This window comes from Protopterus annectens, chromosome 10.part0 (genome assembly GCF_019279795.1).
Source record: "Protopterus annectens isolate FY-2018-M chromosome 10.part0, PAN1.0, whole genome shotgun sequence".
Taxonomy (NCBI): Eukaryota; Metazoa; Chordata; order Ceratodontiformes; family Protopteridae; genus Protopterus; species Protopterus annectens.
Window position 1 is genome coordinate 1067824478 of NC_056744.1, and position 17771 is coordinate 1067842248.

General features: G+C 39.3%; 1 protein-coding gene across 1 annotated transcript in view; it reads right to left on the reverse strand.

Annotated features, from left to right (window-relative positions):
• Window positions 1-17771, reverse strand: part of CTH (cystathionine gamma-lyase) — an 814142-nt gene that overhangs the window by 473570 nt on the left and 322801 nt on the right. Inside the window, exon 3 of the mRNA XM_044085811.1 lies at window positions 12007-12102. Within this exon, the coding sequence (XP_043941746.1) occupies window positions 12007-12102 (96 nt within the window). The remainder of the gene's footprint in view (window positions 1-12006; window positions 12103-17771) is intronic.

Sequence of the window (17771 nt, forward strand, 5' to 3'; positions counted from 1 at the left end):
AGCATAATTACAACAGGTATGAAAACATATTGCAAATGTAAGGATTTGCATCAAAATGGATCTAGGGTAGTTTCATAATCTCCCTTTTCTCAAATGAACTTTCAAAACAACCAACAATAAAAAATCTTTAACATCATTTTCAATGGAAATCAAACTGGAAATAAAATAAAATAAATGGAATGCAAGCCCTCCAACACTCATGTAAACAACTAACGAGTCATTATACTTCAGGGGAAATGGAAAAATCCCCCATTTGCAACAAGTCAAAGCAGGACGCTGAAAACGCGTTCTGGAGAAGCAGAAAAGTGAGAGGAAAGTTGAAAGAGAACCTGCTCACCTTTATTGGGAGGAAGGGTAAGGATTCCAGACGTGTTTTGGGATGCACACTCCATTTACAATCCCTGTGGAAAGTGAAGGTAGAAAGAAGCACATGCCTTCAAGGAGAGTAAAAATCTGTGGTTAGCTTCATTCATGATGCAGCTGGCAAGCCTAAATCTTGCTCCACTTCACACCTAACCATCGAGACCTTGTGAAAATGTACATTGGAACTGCAGTGGGGCATGAACAATACAGTAAACCCCCTGATGGCTGCCCAGATTATGGCCATTCCACAGCCATGTTCTTGTCCCATAAAGGGAGATAAATGGGTGATAGTGACTCAGGCAGTGGTTTGATGGCCAACAGGCACAGAAGAGAAAAAAAAAAAACATTTTGCACAGTTTTCCTCTCCAAAATCCACCTGTCCATCAGACTACCACAAGGCTAACAGCATGGCAGTATTTTCTACTCAGAATACATTTTCATTCAGGCAGAAAAAAGGTGCTCCACAAAGTAAATGTTTATCACAATACAAGAAATTAATGTAAAAATAACAGCCAAATATACAAAAACTCAGGGATGTTAAACGTATATTTTGAGTAGTACCATTTCTTTCGGAAATTCAAATCAGCAGCTGGTGGACTTATGAGACCCAATTAGGCAACATACAGGATAGGTGGGGTGTTTAAGTTAGTAGTTAATCATTGATAACAAAGACTATCTTTATAGAAGGCAGACTACATTACTTTCTAATAGTACTGTATATGTGACCCAGAATATTTGCTTCCAACAGGTTTAAGACAGGGACTGGAGAAGGGGCTGCCAAAAGATACAACACGGATATAAAAGTCTACAGATCTGAGCAGTAATCTGACAGGAAACAGCTACATCACAGAAGTTGCAAAGGAACAATGGAAGTACAGTTATGATTCGTTAAACGGTCAGCAAATGAGAAGCAATCTGTCAAATATTTGTTTAAAGTCAAGTCTTCTTTGAAAGCTTTATGCTTTGCAACCATCTGAAAGTCTTGGCAACTGACAAAGCTGATTCATTAAGGGGATAATGTCCATTATGCTACAGGAACATAACTGACTGAAAAGGTTATAATTAGAAAATGTAGTTGCTTCTCAGTAGGCCTTATAAATGGATGGCACTGGAGTGTTGAGTCTGTACCTGTCTGTTGTCAGAGCTGGTAGCGGAGGGGGCTACACTAAGATGACTGCATATCTTGTTGTTAGTAGCAAATATTCAAATGAGAGCTTTGAAGGCTGAAGTGGAGAAGGGTTTGATATGAACAGCAGTTGAACACTAGTCAGACGATCCTTTGAGATAGGTGAGCACCATTCCAAAGGGACAGGCAATGGCCTCCATTGCCCTAGTCTCTTCAAAAAGAGAGTGATTCAGATCCCTAAATCTGGAGTGGCAGAGAGAGAGATATCACAGCATCCAGTGCAATCACACAAACAAACCAGGAGAAGCCAGCAGGGGCCTTTGGGAGAGTTCTTTTCTTTTTAAAGGGCAGGGCACCCTGGAATGGGTTTACCTTCAGAGAGAGGCTTGTGCCCTGGAAAGTGTCATGGTCAGTCCTGGTGGCATCAGGTGAGCTTGCACTGGCCCTTGAAATTCTGGGGGAGAGGGTGTAAGTCTCATGTCAGGCCATAGCAGGTTTCCAAGATAAACAGCCTCTGGCATGTTAGAACAATGCAAGTAAGGGAAGTCAGCAAGCCAGATCCATTACTTCAGGATAAGGAAAGGCTCTAAGGGCTGGCTCAGGCTTGGGTGTGAAGCAAGGCTGGGCAAGTGCCACAGCTGAATGAGCCATCACCTCTCGCTTGGATAATAGTGGAGACTTTGGATGCACGCTGGGGCCTTCTTGTGGATCACCTAGCTATGGCAGACGCCAGTCCAGACTGGTTTCCTGCATCATCTGGCAGCTAGCAGCTGACTTAGTACTGGTATGGACCAGGAGAATCTGACTGTTTAATTAAAACAAACCATCGCAAAGGCATGAGATGGGTGTTGGCGCAATGTGATTTCTGCTCAGTGCTCTGAGTGTCAAAGTAAAGAAATTCAGTGAAGCACAGGTATGACTCTCTTAAGGTAGCCAAATGTCTAGTCAACTAATTATTGACATGCACGAATGGATGAACAAGATTCCCACTGTTCCTACCTACTATCTAGCAAAACCACAGCCAAGGGAATGGGCTTGGCAGAATCAGCATGGAAAAAAGTCCTTGTTCAGCTCGACTCTAGTCTAGCACTGTGAAGCGATGTGAGAGGTGTAAAATAAGTGGGAAGACTCTGCTGCCAGTGAAATACCACTACTCATATTTTCACCTGGAAGGGCTCTCGCTTCTGGCTACAAAAGCCCAGGCATCAGGGTGCGACCCCACTCCAGAGACAATATCATTAGGTAAGGAGTTTAGCTGGGGTGGTAAACCTGTCAAAGAGTAATGCAGGTGTCCTAAGGCAAGTTCAGGAGGACAGAAACCTCCCATGGAGCAAAGGGAAAAAAGGAAGAGCAAAGAATTTGCTTTAGAATATTCAACAAGTTCACAAATGCTTCAAGTAGGCCATAAAGTTCAGGTAGACAGTAAAGTATAGTTGCAAAGTAAATTTATCACAACAGCAGATGTCTGATTAAATCCCTGCTACAGTAGGTGAAGCTAAGTGTGTTAGATCATGCCTAAGATATAACAAATGGTCAGTCTTCCAAAGTCTTGGACTTCCTCCCCTGCACCCCGGCTGCTGGTTGCAGAAGCACCATGAGGAGTAAACCATCAGCCTGAGTGCCAGACACTTCATTTTACAGTTTGTAAAAAAGTTCTAAAGTCAAAGGTTCTGCTAAAAAAACAAAAAGTTAGGTACAGATATACACAAAGAGGAATGGAGGGAGGGAGAAAGGGAGCAGCTACTCCAGCAGTGATTTAAATTATATATCTACTGTTATAAAACTGTACCATCTTCATTCATAAACCACTGCTGGAGCAGTCTAAGTAATAAGATTAGAATAGCAGAGTTTACACATACCGGGAGGAGGAAGGATGAGGCTCCAGAAGCCCCAAAGAATGGTCCTAGCAAAGCTAGAGCTGGAAAGGAATTTAGTTTGTAGTGTTTTGTAAAGGAAAGTACAGAGGACCACAGAGCTGTCTCTGTAGTCCACTCCTTTTAAAAAAGCCACAGAAGCTAAACCCCTTGTAGAATGAGTCTTGACCCTGTCTGGAATTGTCTTATTATGGTGGGAATAATAAAAAGAAACAACCACCTGCAAATAGTCCGTTTTGACACATCACCCTTTTTCCTTACCATTGTAATAAACAGCTGTTCAACCTAAGGTTTGTTCTGTCAAGATAACACCTGAACTGCCTATGCATGTCCACGTTATGAAGAATCCTTTCTCCCTGGTTTCTGGGTTTCAGAAAAAAAAGACACAGGAAGATGGATGGTTTGACTTAATGTAAACTCTAAAACCACATTAGGCATAAATTAAGGTTTTGTTTTCAAAGAAACCCCATCTTTACGGAATAATAAATAAGGTTGACCTACCACAAGAACTTGCAGCTCAGATTCTCTTGTAGAGATCACAGATTTTCTTCTTGTAGATGTCAGAGCAATCAATAATTCTGTTTTCCAAGTAATGAACCAAAAAACATCCTTATGAGCTGGTTCAATAGCAGCTAAAGTTAATGCTTCCAAACTAAAGATCCCATGTAGGTGCCACCTGATTTCTGGTTGGGCGTAAACGTAAAACCCCTTCCAAGAAAAGCTTGACCAAAGACTGATGAACAGCAAGGATCCATGGGCAGAAATGCTAAAATAGTCAAGAGTGGAACCTTGACAGAGGAATATGAAAGGCCAGAGGTTATTAACTCACAGAAATATTGCAAAACCACAGATACAGAAAACCCAAATTGTCTCTGGTTCTTAGTGTGTTATCAACTGGCAAATCTTTTCCATTTAGCATTATAAGATTTCCTAGCAGCGCCAGGCAGCCTTCTCCTTTAACACCTGCTGCATATCCTCAGAAAAAATGTGTCTAAAAGGTATTAAAACTGAATTATCCAGGCAGTGGCCTGCAGCTGTTTGAGGTTAGTATGCATCAAACATCCCTTGTCTTTTATGAGAAGATCCATTGTGTGAAGAAACTTGTGATAATAGTCCTTGGCCAGTTCCATAAAAAGGAAGAAACACTACTGCCAGGGCCTGAACTGAGTGACCACAATAATGTTTGGAGAATCCTTCTGAAGCTTTACTCCTCCAAAATGGTCTAGAGATCCAGTGGAAAGTTCTGTTCCACAAGTTCTAGGACTCTTGTTAATGACATGGCTACAAAATTCTGTACCTACTGAAAGGAATCTGGTTCACCTTCAAGAAACCCAAGGTAAGCACACTGCAGCAATTCAGATGTGTCCGTGGCACAACAGGTAGCATATTCATCTTTGGTGCAGAAAGCTGTGGGTTTTATTCCCATGCCAGGTAGTTGGATTACTGATCCTACAATGTAGCATTAGAGGATTACTACACTCCTCAGTGTGTCATCCATTGGATAAGATGTTAAAACTGATGCCTCATCTGTTGTTGGTAGCTCAGGTTAATGTAAAAGTTCCCAAGGCACCCATCAAAAAGAGTAGGGAAAGTTCCTCAACGGCCTGACCAATTTTCCCTTTGTAGTACAAATACCACCTAAGGTCTCCAGTGAAAAGATGCCACTCGCCTAGTGGGACTAAATAAATAAATTAAAAAAAGAAAGCAGTGCATATATGCAACTGAAACCATATCAGTGTTCCCCAACAGCTCACATCTACATTTCCCTTTCCAAAATAACACCATCACTAGGCCAATAATAAGAAGCGCATTGTTAAATCCTTCTTAGATTACGAATCAGAGGAGGAAAGAAACTTCTATCACTTTTTGCAAAAGTCAAAAACATTTTAAAACTAAAACACTGAAAATGAGATTGTGTCACTTAGAAATAAATACAAGTGCTTTAAGAAATAACTAATTACAAATAGGAGACATTTGAACTGAAGAACCCATAATTGTCAACATTTTAGTAATGTGCCAAAGACAGAAGACACTACAGCAATAGATAGCATTTCCCATAAGAAATGCATGCCAAAATTAAAACATCAAGATGATCAAGCTGTCTTAATACATTTAATTAGGCAGCATGTATATACTTGTTTCAGTCTATCATGCACTGGCACATTGACGCCAGCTAAAATGAAAATGTGGCAGAAGCAGGTAACAGACTATGCTCACGGACTGAATTAAACTTAGGAATAAAAAAGGCATGATAACTTTTACCAAAATAATGATATTCAGCCCAGTGAAATACAGATTATGGGACTTTTTTCAAAGTATAGTAAAAGGCATAATACAATAGTTCACAGAAACTGCCAGGAGATTCTTAGAGACACAATACTAGGACAATCTGAATCTGCGTAGCGCAATGAATCCATGGCCAGTGATAACAAAAAGCATGAACATAAATGTGTCATTTGAAGACTATTAATTGATGGGCTTGGAAAGAAAATTTTACTTCATCATGAATTAATTGCAGTTTTAAAAGCTACTCTATGAAAGACCCTGGATCTGGACTTAGTAGAAGCCAAAGGTGCTGGAACAATGTGGGGAGGGTGGCAAGTTCTTTCACATTTTAACAGAACTATGGGCTTCCCCCAGCCAACTTGACTACCAAAAAAAAAAAAAAAAAACCAGAAGTGCGAATCCCTGCTGTTTAATAGCATAACTTCTTAGTTTTACTGCACAAGCAGACCAATAGGGCATGAGTAACCAAGCCACATCCTGCTACTATGCAGTCGAAGCACCTGCTATCAAGCCACATCCTGCTACTATGCAGTCGAAGCACCTGCTTTCAAGCCACATCCTGCTACTATGCAGTCGAAGCACCTGCTATCAAGCCACATCCTGCTACTATGCAGTCGAAGCACCTGCTATCAAGCCACATCCTGCTACTATGCAGTCGAAGCACCTGCTATCAAGCCACATCCTGCTACTATGCAGTCGAAGCACCTGCTATCAAGCCACATCTTGCTACTATGCAGTTGAAGCACCTGCTATCAAGCCACATCCTGCTACTATGCAGTCGAAGCACCTGCTATCAAGCCACATCCTGCTACTATGCAGTCGAAGCACCTGCTATCAAGCCACATCCTGCTACTATGCAGTCGAAGCACCTGCTTTCAAGCCACATTCTGCTACTATGCAGTCGAAGCACCTGGTATCAAGCCACATCATGCTACTATGCAGTCAAAGCACCTGCTATCAAGCCACATTCTGCTACTATGCAGTCGAAGCACCTGCTATCAAGCCACATCCTGCTACTATGCAGTCAAAGCACCTGCTATCAAGTCACATCCTGCTACTATGCAGTCAAAGCACCTGCTATCAAGTCACATCCTGCTACTATGCAGTCGACGCACCTACTACTAGCTCCTATTAACCAACCAGTCATAGTGCTTTCCTTTCCAATCTCTGGTCATACGACAGGAAACCATCAGACTCCGCATGAAAGCGATAATCGGGGATGCTTTTTATTACAGGTAAGTTTTATTTTACTTTATGACTCAAAAAAACAGACAGAGCTGTCAGCAGCATAGCTCTTATCTGCTGTACCAAGCTATTTTTAATGTTTATTCAATCATTAATATTTGCATTTTCTAAACAATCTCCAAAAAGCTTAAGCTACTTGTTTCAACTGTAGTAACAGCTTGCATTTACTGAACTTAATAAAACTGATACGGAACCTGAAAACTGCGCTACAGATGTCCAGTCCTGCCTGGCATTTAGTGTAAAATACTAAACCATATATATGACACAATGACTTTCTATAACATCTATGAAATTGTGAAAGCAAAGGACATAAAATTCAAATGGCAATACAGTTTATAGTGGCTGTTTTTTTTTTATTTATTTTTTTTTAACTTCCACAACAGAAAAGGGTCAAATATTTCATAAACTAAGATGACAAATGAGCCGTCTCTCTAAGCAAAATGACAAGGCAAAAAATAACATAGGTGAACATAAAAGAAAATCACTATTTAAATAGTTTTATACGTATAAAGCCTGATTTTATACACAAATCTATACCACGCTGCCTTCACAATATGTACAAAGTGTGTATTACAGGTAACTTTTAGTTATGTACTTACCATAACAATAGATGTATGTGATCCATCTCGCCTACATTCATTACTGACTGGTTCGGAGCCGAGAATCGGCTCCGACTCGGCCACTATAACTAGCACAAAGTCTCTCATTGGCTGGGCTAACCCTGTATCCCAGGATGCATCACGCCCAAACCCCCAGATCTTGTTTGCCGCTCCTAGAGTAACGACGTGGTCTCGACTTGGCTGTGGCTAAGTACCCTTTTGTTTGTCCCTTTTATGAGTTACGGTTCTCTCCACAAACACAAAAATAACCACCAAAACTCTCATGTACTTGGCAAGTTGAAGAATTAACTTGGTGGCACCTGTGTAATACAAGGTCCTGATCCAAAGATTCTAGCATGTCTGGTTGCTGAACAGCAGAAAGGTGAATAAGCATCCCTTAAATAGAAGTTTCACATGCAGACAGAGGCTTTTGCTGTTTCAAACTCAATAGAAGGCTGAATGCGTAAAACAAAAGGATCTCTGGCACTTCAGGAAAAGAAAGAAAAAAAAAACATCTAAGAATGCACTATCATAGCTCTCAACTGCATCCCTCATTTTTCCTCATATTGCTCATCTGTTATTCATACAATTCACCACAATAAACAGAACATGCTGGAGGGATAGATTCCTGTCCCAAAGACTTCCCATACTCTGGAACAGACTACCTATCTATGTCAAGCAGAGCTACTCATTAGCACTCCAAGAAAAATCTTGATGATTGGATGGGAGATAGAAAATTCACCCCGGGGATCACTTCTGTGCCTCTGCTTGACAGTGACCAGGAAAATAATTTTCTTGGGTGGCAAAAGGCAGGGTACCTTTTGGCTACTCTTATACAGGCCCTGGGGCCAATAGCCTAGTACCTACCTATGAACAATCTGTGTTTTGAGTGGTAAATCATTAAGAATAGCAGTCAATGACAAACATCTGAATTTCAAATTTCATATCCATCAGAAAATCCATACTAAGGCAAACCTTGTTATTCTACTAACTTAGCAAGGACCGATATTTAAAGTTTCTTTGATGTTAGGCCTTTGCCCCTCATTTTTTGGCTTAGTCCCTGAATTTTGCATGAAGAAGCCATGCAATATTAGAACTGCACTCATCACTGGGTGATTCTAGGAACAGTAGAAGGGGTTCTTCAGAAGGACAGGTACCTGTAAACCATTTTAAATAATAATACCAGACACGGCAGACACTGCAAGAATTTCTTGGGCCACTTGGAGCTGGCAGTGGGCCTCCTTACCGCTAAAAAGGTCAATTTCCCCAAAATGGAGGGCAATATTGCATTTAAAAAATTGCATTTATATGTGTTTTAGCTGTCCGATTAGTTTTATACACGGTGCTTTCATTTTTATAGGAAGTTTGGGAAAAGATGGTCTCACTTTACGTATTTTTATATTTAATTCTTTATAATAAAGTTAAAAATATTATGACGGATAGAGTATTTTTTTTACTTCAAACAGCTGACCATCAGCTGCCACCATCCAGTCTCCTCTTTCACCAGGGCTACTGAACCCACCTTAGCCTCCTCCATGCTTAAACATACCCATATCTTGGGCCGGAGAGGAGATAAAGGACACTAATACAGCATCATACTATGACTGGGGAATATGTCCCAATCCCTACCACCCTGTGACAGCTTTGCAAGCTCTGCAATCACTGCTTTTGGGAAGTGCATGCTAACAGCAATCCCAGCATCTCTCCCCCTTCCCCAGTATGGGAAAGCATACTCTGTCACTTACTCCCATCCTCCCTGGTCCAGCCCCACCAACACCCATTCTGCTAGCTGAACATGGGTTATCTGGGGTATAAGTAAGGACTTTACACCTCTATGCCATGGGGGCTGGGATGGAACAGATTAATTTTTAAGGGAAAACTGCAGACAGTATTGAAAATCAAGGACAGCTGAGGTGTGTGTGTGTGTGTGTGTGTGTGTGTGTGTGTGTGTGTGTGTGTGTGTGTGTGTGTGTGTGTGTGTGTGTGTGTGTGTGTGTCAATAGTGAATCAAATAAAAGTATACAACTCTCCATGAGCATAAGCTATTTAATTTATTATATTGCAAACCTTAAAATACAAATTACAAATGTTTGTCTAAGCAACTATCTAATTTAGTGACCTATATTATCACTGTGGCAAATAAGCTCAAAAACAGAGCTGCATGTCTATAGTCACTGTTGCAAAAAAGACCAGATTCTAAAAGATAAACTGCAGTCCAATCAACTGAAGACAAACACTGAGGTGATTTCTACAGCACTGTCAAACGAACCATAAAACCCTCTGATAGTCTACACTGCACTCAATATGTTCTATAGAAGTTCTACACTGCACTCAATATGCTCTATATATCAGATATTACAGCGAGAGGTTCTCCGTTTCAGTTCTCCACTAGAGTGCCTTCATTGTGGAGTCTGCATGACCTCCCTGTGCTCATGTGGGTTTTCTTCAGGTGCTCCAGTTTCCTCCCCCTCTTAAAAGACATGAAGTAGGTAGATTGGACACTCCAAACTGGCCATAGGTGTTAGTGTGGTATATGCTTGATATGGAAGATCAACTCCAGCAGGGCTTGCCACCTGGCATTGTGAACACTGGCTCTAGATATTGTCACTATTAAAGTGACACCCCGAATTCATATGCAAAAGAGAGAAAAAGGAGTTGTGGGTGGGTGGGTGGATGGATGGATAGGGGTTCAGCCATCAAATTAATCTGACATCAAGCAGCTATTAATCAAACACGACTTTTACCAGGCATATCTTCGAAAATAAAATCATTGAATGCTCATAGTTGGCCAACATAAAGGAACCATGACATACTATTTAGTTGCTGGTAACTTAGCTATAAGAAAACCTGTCCTTTCCACAATTTAGTGCAACTTCTGTGTTGGTATATATAATTAGTGGATGCCCCCCCACAACAGAAGGATTCAGTGAACACAGGACACTACTTATGTGCATACCTCTCAACTGTACAGATTTTCGCCTCATATTTTTGGTCCGTTTTTTCATAAAATTGTGGTTTTCTGCCAAATTTGTGGAAATCATTAAAAATTAAAGTTAGAAAATAATAATAGACATTTGAGTTTCAGACTTCATACCCTTCAGAAAATTCATGATAATGCACAACCTGTTATTCTATCAACTTTCTAAGTTTGTAAGAACAATATTTAAAAAGTATCCCTATTTTTGGGCCTTTGTCCCACTTTTACTTATGGCTTTGTGCAGATTTCCTGTTCTAAGAGGTTGAGAGGTATGCTTTTGTGAGAGGTGCCCCCACATAAGTAGCGTTCACTGTTCACCAAATCCTATATACCAACTCCGAGGTTGCACTAAATTGGGGAAAGATCAGGTTTTCTTACAGCTAAGTTACCTGTAACTAAGTAGTACATTGCAATCCTTTATGTTGGCCAACTATGGCCATTTCATGATTTTATTTTTGAAGATATGCCTGTTTGGTAAAAGTAACAGTCAATGTGTAACATTTGATTAATAGCCATCTGAGGAAACACTAATTTGATGGCTGAACATAGACCCGGATGGATAGCTAGACAACAACCTGCTGTTACTACCTGGAAGTCTAACAAAAAAATCTCAAAGGGAGGCAGCTATAACTTTTTAAAGAAAGGTCCCAGTGGCTTTAGATTGTGTGCCATTACTGCCACAGTCTGATATTTTCCATTATACTCTGTTTTCATTGCACTGTACAGAGTTTTCATTGTGTATGTTACACTGTACTTCTATCCAGTACTATAACGGCCTAAAATATTACTTTACTGAGTTACCCGTACATCAAAAGTAAAAATCACATTTATTTCTGTTGAATGCATAAAAGCTTTTTAATGGACTTATACCTCACCCCCCCCTCCGCAGTTTAGACTCATGTTCAGTAGAAAACAAAGTTGCATAGGTGTCATCACAGCTGAAATCACAAGGTCTGTGCATTTTGTGTCTGAAGATCATGATACAACATCCAGAGGAAACTGCTGTAATACTTTCTGTGGTTACACAACAATGGTGCTCCACCTTCCAGTAGTCTTATGCAGCCATTTGGATGTTTTGGTTTTGTTATTCATTTAAAAAAATGGACAGTTTTTGTATTTTCAACATGTCAAACTCTGTATGTATTTCAGTTGTAATACATAAATGCATGCATGCATGCATACATGCCCTTTTTTTCACATTGCTAACTGCCTCTTTTGCCCCCCCCCCCCTTCAGCAGCTTCCAGCACATCTGGAAGATAGCCCCAAAAAAAATAAAAAATGACATTGAATCAGTAAACCTAGTGGGTCTGGCTGAGCTCAGAATAAGCTGAGATGCTGTGGTCAAAGGGAATGTGCATTCAACCATTAAAGGAAGAGTTGCAGCCATGTGGGAAGAAAATGGATGCTGTGCATTATAGATAGCAAACATAAGATTCATAAAATAGAAAAGATAGGACAGTTACAAATCAAGCATGCATATATTTGCCTTCAGTTAAAAGAAGTGAAAGAAAACAGTTTCCTATTTTCCATCTTACCTCCATATACATCATTTGTGCAGATAATATTATCACCAGCTTTCAACAGGTGTGTAATGGTCACAGTAGTTGCTAATCCAGAAGCAAAAGCTAGACCTAAATAAAAATCAAACAATTAATTTTACTCGACAAAAAAAAAATAAAAAAATAATAACACCAAAACTTCCAAAATGATGACAAAAGATGCCCTTGTAACCGTAAATGTCACAAATCTCACCTCACTAAAAAGTAGGACCGTTGTAAATAAGACAAATACATGAAAATACATCATATTTCAGACTAAGCTGCTTCTGCTTAATTATCCAGCCAATGATGCCTCAGAGTTACCATTTTAAGTCTATTCTTATGCACTAACTGAAATAACAAATAACCGTGCACAGCTACACAGATACAGCTTATTACAATGGACATTTTGTTCATCCAGTTTGCCTGCAAGTTAAACTGTCAAGCCTAGCTAATCAACAGCTTTCATGCTTCTAAATGAAGCACCATACGACTCTGCTAAAGAAGAAGAAATGCAAAACTGGTCCACTGTCAGAAAACATCGAAACAAAGTGGTTACATGATATTTACTGGAACAGTACAGGTTTTGCAGTACAGCTACTTCAACTTTGGGACTAACACGATCGGCTCATGTTCATCCAAAAGCTCAACTAGCAGAGGTGTAAAACCTGTGTAGCACCAATAAAAGGCATCACATAACCAATGCATCCCCATACTTTATGACAGTTGCAGGCATTCTGGTATTCTCAAGTTCTCCTCAGAGAAGACACTCTGTTGCCCTTCTGCATATCCTACCTTTGATTATCTTAATTTTTTTTACTTTAGAAACTACCTCTAAAGCCTTTGTCTTACACACCTTTTATGTGGAGTTAAATGCCTTTGAACTCAGCAACACACTTCAAACTTTTCAGTCCAAACAGAAAGCACATTTTAAGTGTAGTTCATATAAGTTTTGTACTTGTATGACTTAAGAGTTATCTCTGATGGTTACTCTCATGTCACATAGAGTTTAATGACCCACTGTTTTATGGTTGTCGATCTTCTATTTCCGAATTACTAAATACCTACACTATAAGATTATGTTACTCCATACTGTTCTTGACATTTTGTAATTCTAACTAGGACATGAAAGGGATACATAAACAGCATTTGCTGTTGCTTTTCTGGTCTGGGTCATGGTTATGACAACTACTTATTTAACAAATCAATAATGCAACCTCATTTTGCTGTTGAATTTTTATACCAGTTAATACAAAAGGGAAGTACTGAAAAGTAGCAAAAAGAGAAATGACACACACTTGATACCTCAAAAAAAGGTCAGAGAATTCCAGAATGCCTGGAACGGTCATAAAATACTGGGATGCACTGGTGATGCGATACCTTTTATTGGTTCTACATAAAAGTTTTACACTTCTGCTAGCTGCGCTTTTGGACAAACATGAGTCAATTTTGTTAGTCCCAAAGCTGAAGTAGCTTTACTACAAAACCTTTACTGGACATTAGTAGTTATGATGTCTGTTCCCAAAAGTGATCGCATCTGCTTTCCTAACATTATGAAGACCCATTCTCACTCCCTGTGACTTGTTGAAAGAGACACCAAAAGCATTAAAAGATATGTCCATAGTTCTTTGAGAGATCTGAGGCAAAATTAGCTCAGATATATATTTCTTATAAAATTTCAGAATCTCTGCCATTTCACAGTACTTATCCACTCTCTTCCTTAACACCACAACTCAGACATTCTCTGATCTATGGCATACACAAAGAATCTGATCCCCTTTTTAGGCTTTTTTTTTTTTTTTTTTTTTGAGGTATCAAGTATGTGTCATTGCTTTGCTACTTTCAGTACTTATTTTGTATTAACTGGCATAAAAATTCAATAGCAAAATTAACCCAGCAAAATGAGGTTGCATTATAGATTTGTTAATCAAGTAACCATGGCCCAGACCAGAAAGGCAACAGCAAATGCTGTACATATGGATAACTAACAACAACCAGTCAAGCAACATACTAAATTATATATTCTAACATCTAATGAGACTGATTTATGCTAGTTTAAAATTCATTCACAGAATATTAAATCAAGGTTGCCTGTTTGGCCAGAACTTACTTGACATGTGCCCTCATAAGCTCAAAGATAACTTGAATGGCATAAAAGTAACCATAAGAAAGCAAAGCATACTGTTGTGGAAATACAACAATGAACTTTCTCCACAGTTTAAGACCTTGACACTTGAGTAGAAAGAGCACCTACTAATCTACCCATGTTTATTAATTGGGCAAAATGGATTGATCCCACAGTCAGTTTTCAGTCATGACTCCCTTCATGGTAAAAACATGCAATGATAAATTAAAAGGACTAAACCACAGTTAGCAATTAATAACCAAACCATTAACAGTTATAACTGTATGATGTACAATAGTAAACCTGAATACTTATATTTGTTAACAGAGTTTGTAAATCAACCTCACCGCCAAATGAGGTGCTCCCTGTTTCATCAGGTCCCAATTCTCCTAGGTGAGACCTGCACTCCTGTAATTACAACCAGAGTCCTCTATTGTAATACTAGGTCAGCGCACAACAAGCCAGGTATTATAATTAGTGTTCTGTGGGAAGATGACTTGGTTATCAATGAAACAAACACACACACACAATGCCACTACCCATCTACATACATATTTATTGAGTGCAGTCATTATTACAAGCTAATAAATAAGGTGATACTCTAAAAGTAAGCGGACAAGTACATGAACAAGTGCATAAAATAAGTTGAACAAGGTAAATAAGGAAACAAAAACGTTACGAATACAGTCAGAGTTTCAAAATTAGTAGCGCATAATTGAAGCGGACTGTTAATTGAAAAATGATCATTTAATCCAGGTGCTTTTCCAGTATTTAATCTAAGTTCTGAAAAAGTCCAGAACTGTAAGGACAAAAACTCTCAATACACTTTTTTTTGTGTTTGGTATTGATATTTTTTCCCCTCACATGCCAAGTATAGAAGTGTTTTCTCTTGATTTTTGACTCACCAGACAAAAACTTTGGCCCAATTTTAGTAGCTTTAAAGCCCCCAGGTTTCTTTGTTATATAGCACCACAGACCCCAGAAGGCCAGGGGTGGAGTCCTTGAATTTGTCATGGCAGCAGAAGGAAACTGTGGGTACCTCTACCTACCACCCACTGGCAATGTGAATACATGTATTCAAGAGTTCACAGACTTCCATGTATCCTCTGTCTTCATGCTGCCAAGGTAGTTAATTCTTGGAAACTTAATTACATTTAATAGAGCCAGTGTTTTTTGTTAAATAATTCCTCTGTATTATGAAGGGATTCACATTTGCTTAGGATGTTACTTCTGCTACCCATTTTTGTGACCATATATTAGACTTCCCTTGAGGATTATGACCAGTGACTTGGTGGTGGAATATAGGACTCTAACCACTCCCTCATTTGTTTTAAAACAGACATACCAAGGGTGAGATTCCCTGACCTAGGACTGGCACAGTTCAGGAAATTTAATATACTCACCTCAATGTAATCCCTGTATTGTATCATTTTCTTTAGGACTGCAATGCTAAAATATAGTGTTGGTCGAGGGCTACAATAAGGCACTTACAGTCATTTTGGACATCTTTATTCCTACCCATGTATGCTTACTCAATTTAAGTCATGTCAGCCATGGATTCATCCACAACCCCATGAGCTGAGGAGTGCTGAGCCAAGGTTTGTGCAAAGGAGTCAAAACTTACCAACTTGACAACAGGCTTTACATAAATAATCAGATATTCACTTTATGTGGAACTTTGGTCCCTAAGCTTACCTACGTTAGGTTGGGCTTTGTATACTGTAGACCAGTAGGGCATCTAATTAGTCCTAAGAAAATGTATCAGTGTTCAAATTGTTGTGATGTCCCACTACCCAGTTATGATTTTATCTCTTTAGTTTCCACTATGACACGCAAAGACTATCTTCATTTCAGATCTTTGCCCTGACAGGCTGGTTTTGTCCTGCCTAGATTAACTAGGTCATTCCTGCACCAGACTGCTGCACTGTCTCCAAGAGGTTTTTCCCCTGCGGTATTAAAGGAGGCCTTGGTTACTCCTATTCTAAAAATGGCTGCCTTTGACTAACTAAAACTACAAACACTTCTATTGTTGGGTTAAGCACAGAGGAGGTTTATATGCAGCTGGAATCTTATTTATGAAAGAATAATTTGTATTGTCCATTCTGTCTGGCTTTTAATCAAGATATGGTACTCAAACAGCACTTAAGAGTTTTTTAATGATCTTCTGATGAAGGACCAATGCTATTATTCTATTCTGATCCTACTGTATGTTATATTTGTTTGATACAGTGGATTATAGGAATATTTTAGACATTAACCCACAGGGTTCACTGGATTGATAACTGGTTATCTGACATATCCATAATGTTAAAGGTCTAGAGATATTTCCTCTAGGCAGAATAAATGTCACCAGTGGTGCCCCACAAGGCTCTGGCCTGGCTCCTCTCCTCTTTGGTATATATTTCTGTGACATAAAAATCAATATCAAGGAAATGTGTCTAACCAGGTTTGCTGAGGATTGCAAACTGGGGTGGTAACCAAATCCCATTCTAATACTCATATCTTCCAGCAAAGGCCGGACAAATAAATGCTTTGTGTAATAATCATGGGCTAACCCTCAATACCAAAAAATTCAGCATAGTTTCCTCTGGTATTTCTATCACTACTGCTTACCATATACATAACATTTCACTTTAATTTAACACATTCAGACACTCTGGCATGTACGCTGACCATCTCCCGTTACCACCACACCTATGTGTTGGTTAGAAAACCCTTCTACCTTTAAAATGCATCCTTCATGGTATTTTCCGAAGGTCCAACAAATTTAGAGTCCAAATTAATCCATCCCTTATTGGGCCCATCATTGAATATAATGCACCCTTCAGCATGTACCTCACTAAGTACCTAAACCAGTTCAAGATATCTCAATGTTTTCATCACTAAAAAGATCTCAAACCTCAGTACTCTTTGTTATCCTGACAGTGAGTAGAGGCGCAGAGCTTTTAGTCTATCATATAGACTCTTGAGAGGTGATCTCTGCTTAGTCTCCCATATTATGGATGACCCAGCCCTCCTTCAACTACTTCAGAGCAAACACCCATTCCAGACATGTAAACCTATACTACCTCATCAACACCAGACATGGTGACAGATACCCAAACCCCTAACTCATCATCATTTCTGGAATATTACCTATCAAGCAAGAGTCCTTCCATAGCAACTTTTAAAGACAGTCTGCATGAACAGATGGGTGACTGCACTATATACTGCAATATCTCCAAAAGAAGATGTTTGCAGTGAAAAATGTAATCTTGAATAATGGATTGTTGGAAGTAGCAGGTGGAAATAGGACTGATAGCCTGCTGTTGTTGATCTTGAAAAACATTTTTGTTTCAAGAGAAGTGTATTAAACAAGTGGTTGGGGTGGCTATGGGGGCTGTGATAGCCCGGATCTTTGCTAATTTGTTCATGGCACACTGGAAGCACATTTAGAAGTTCAGTTAGTCAGTGTACAGTGCATTATTGACAATGTATTTATGCTAGGGGAAATGTGAATAATTGAAGGAATATATAGAATGCATTAACAAAAGTACAACTTTTTAAGATTCAAGGTGAATGCATCCAAGACTGATGGAGTTCTTGGATGTGGAGATTTACAAGTATTTGGAAGGAAATTTGTGTTCTATATAATTAA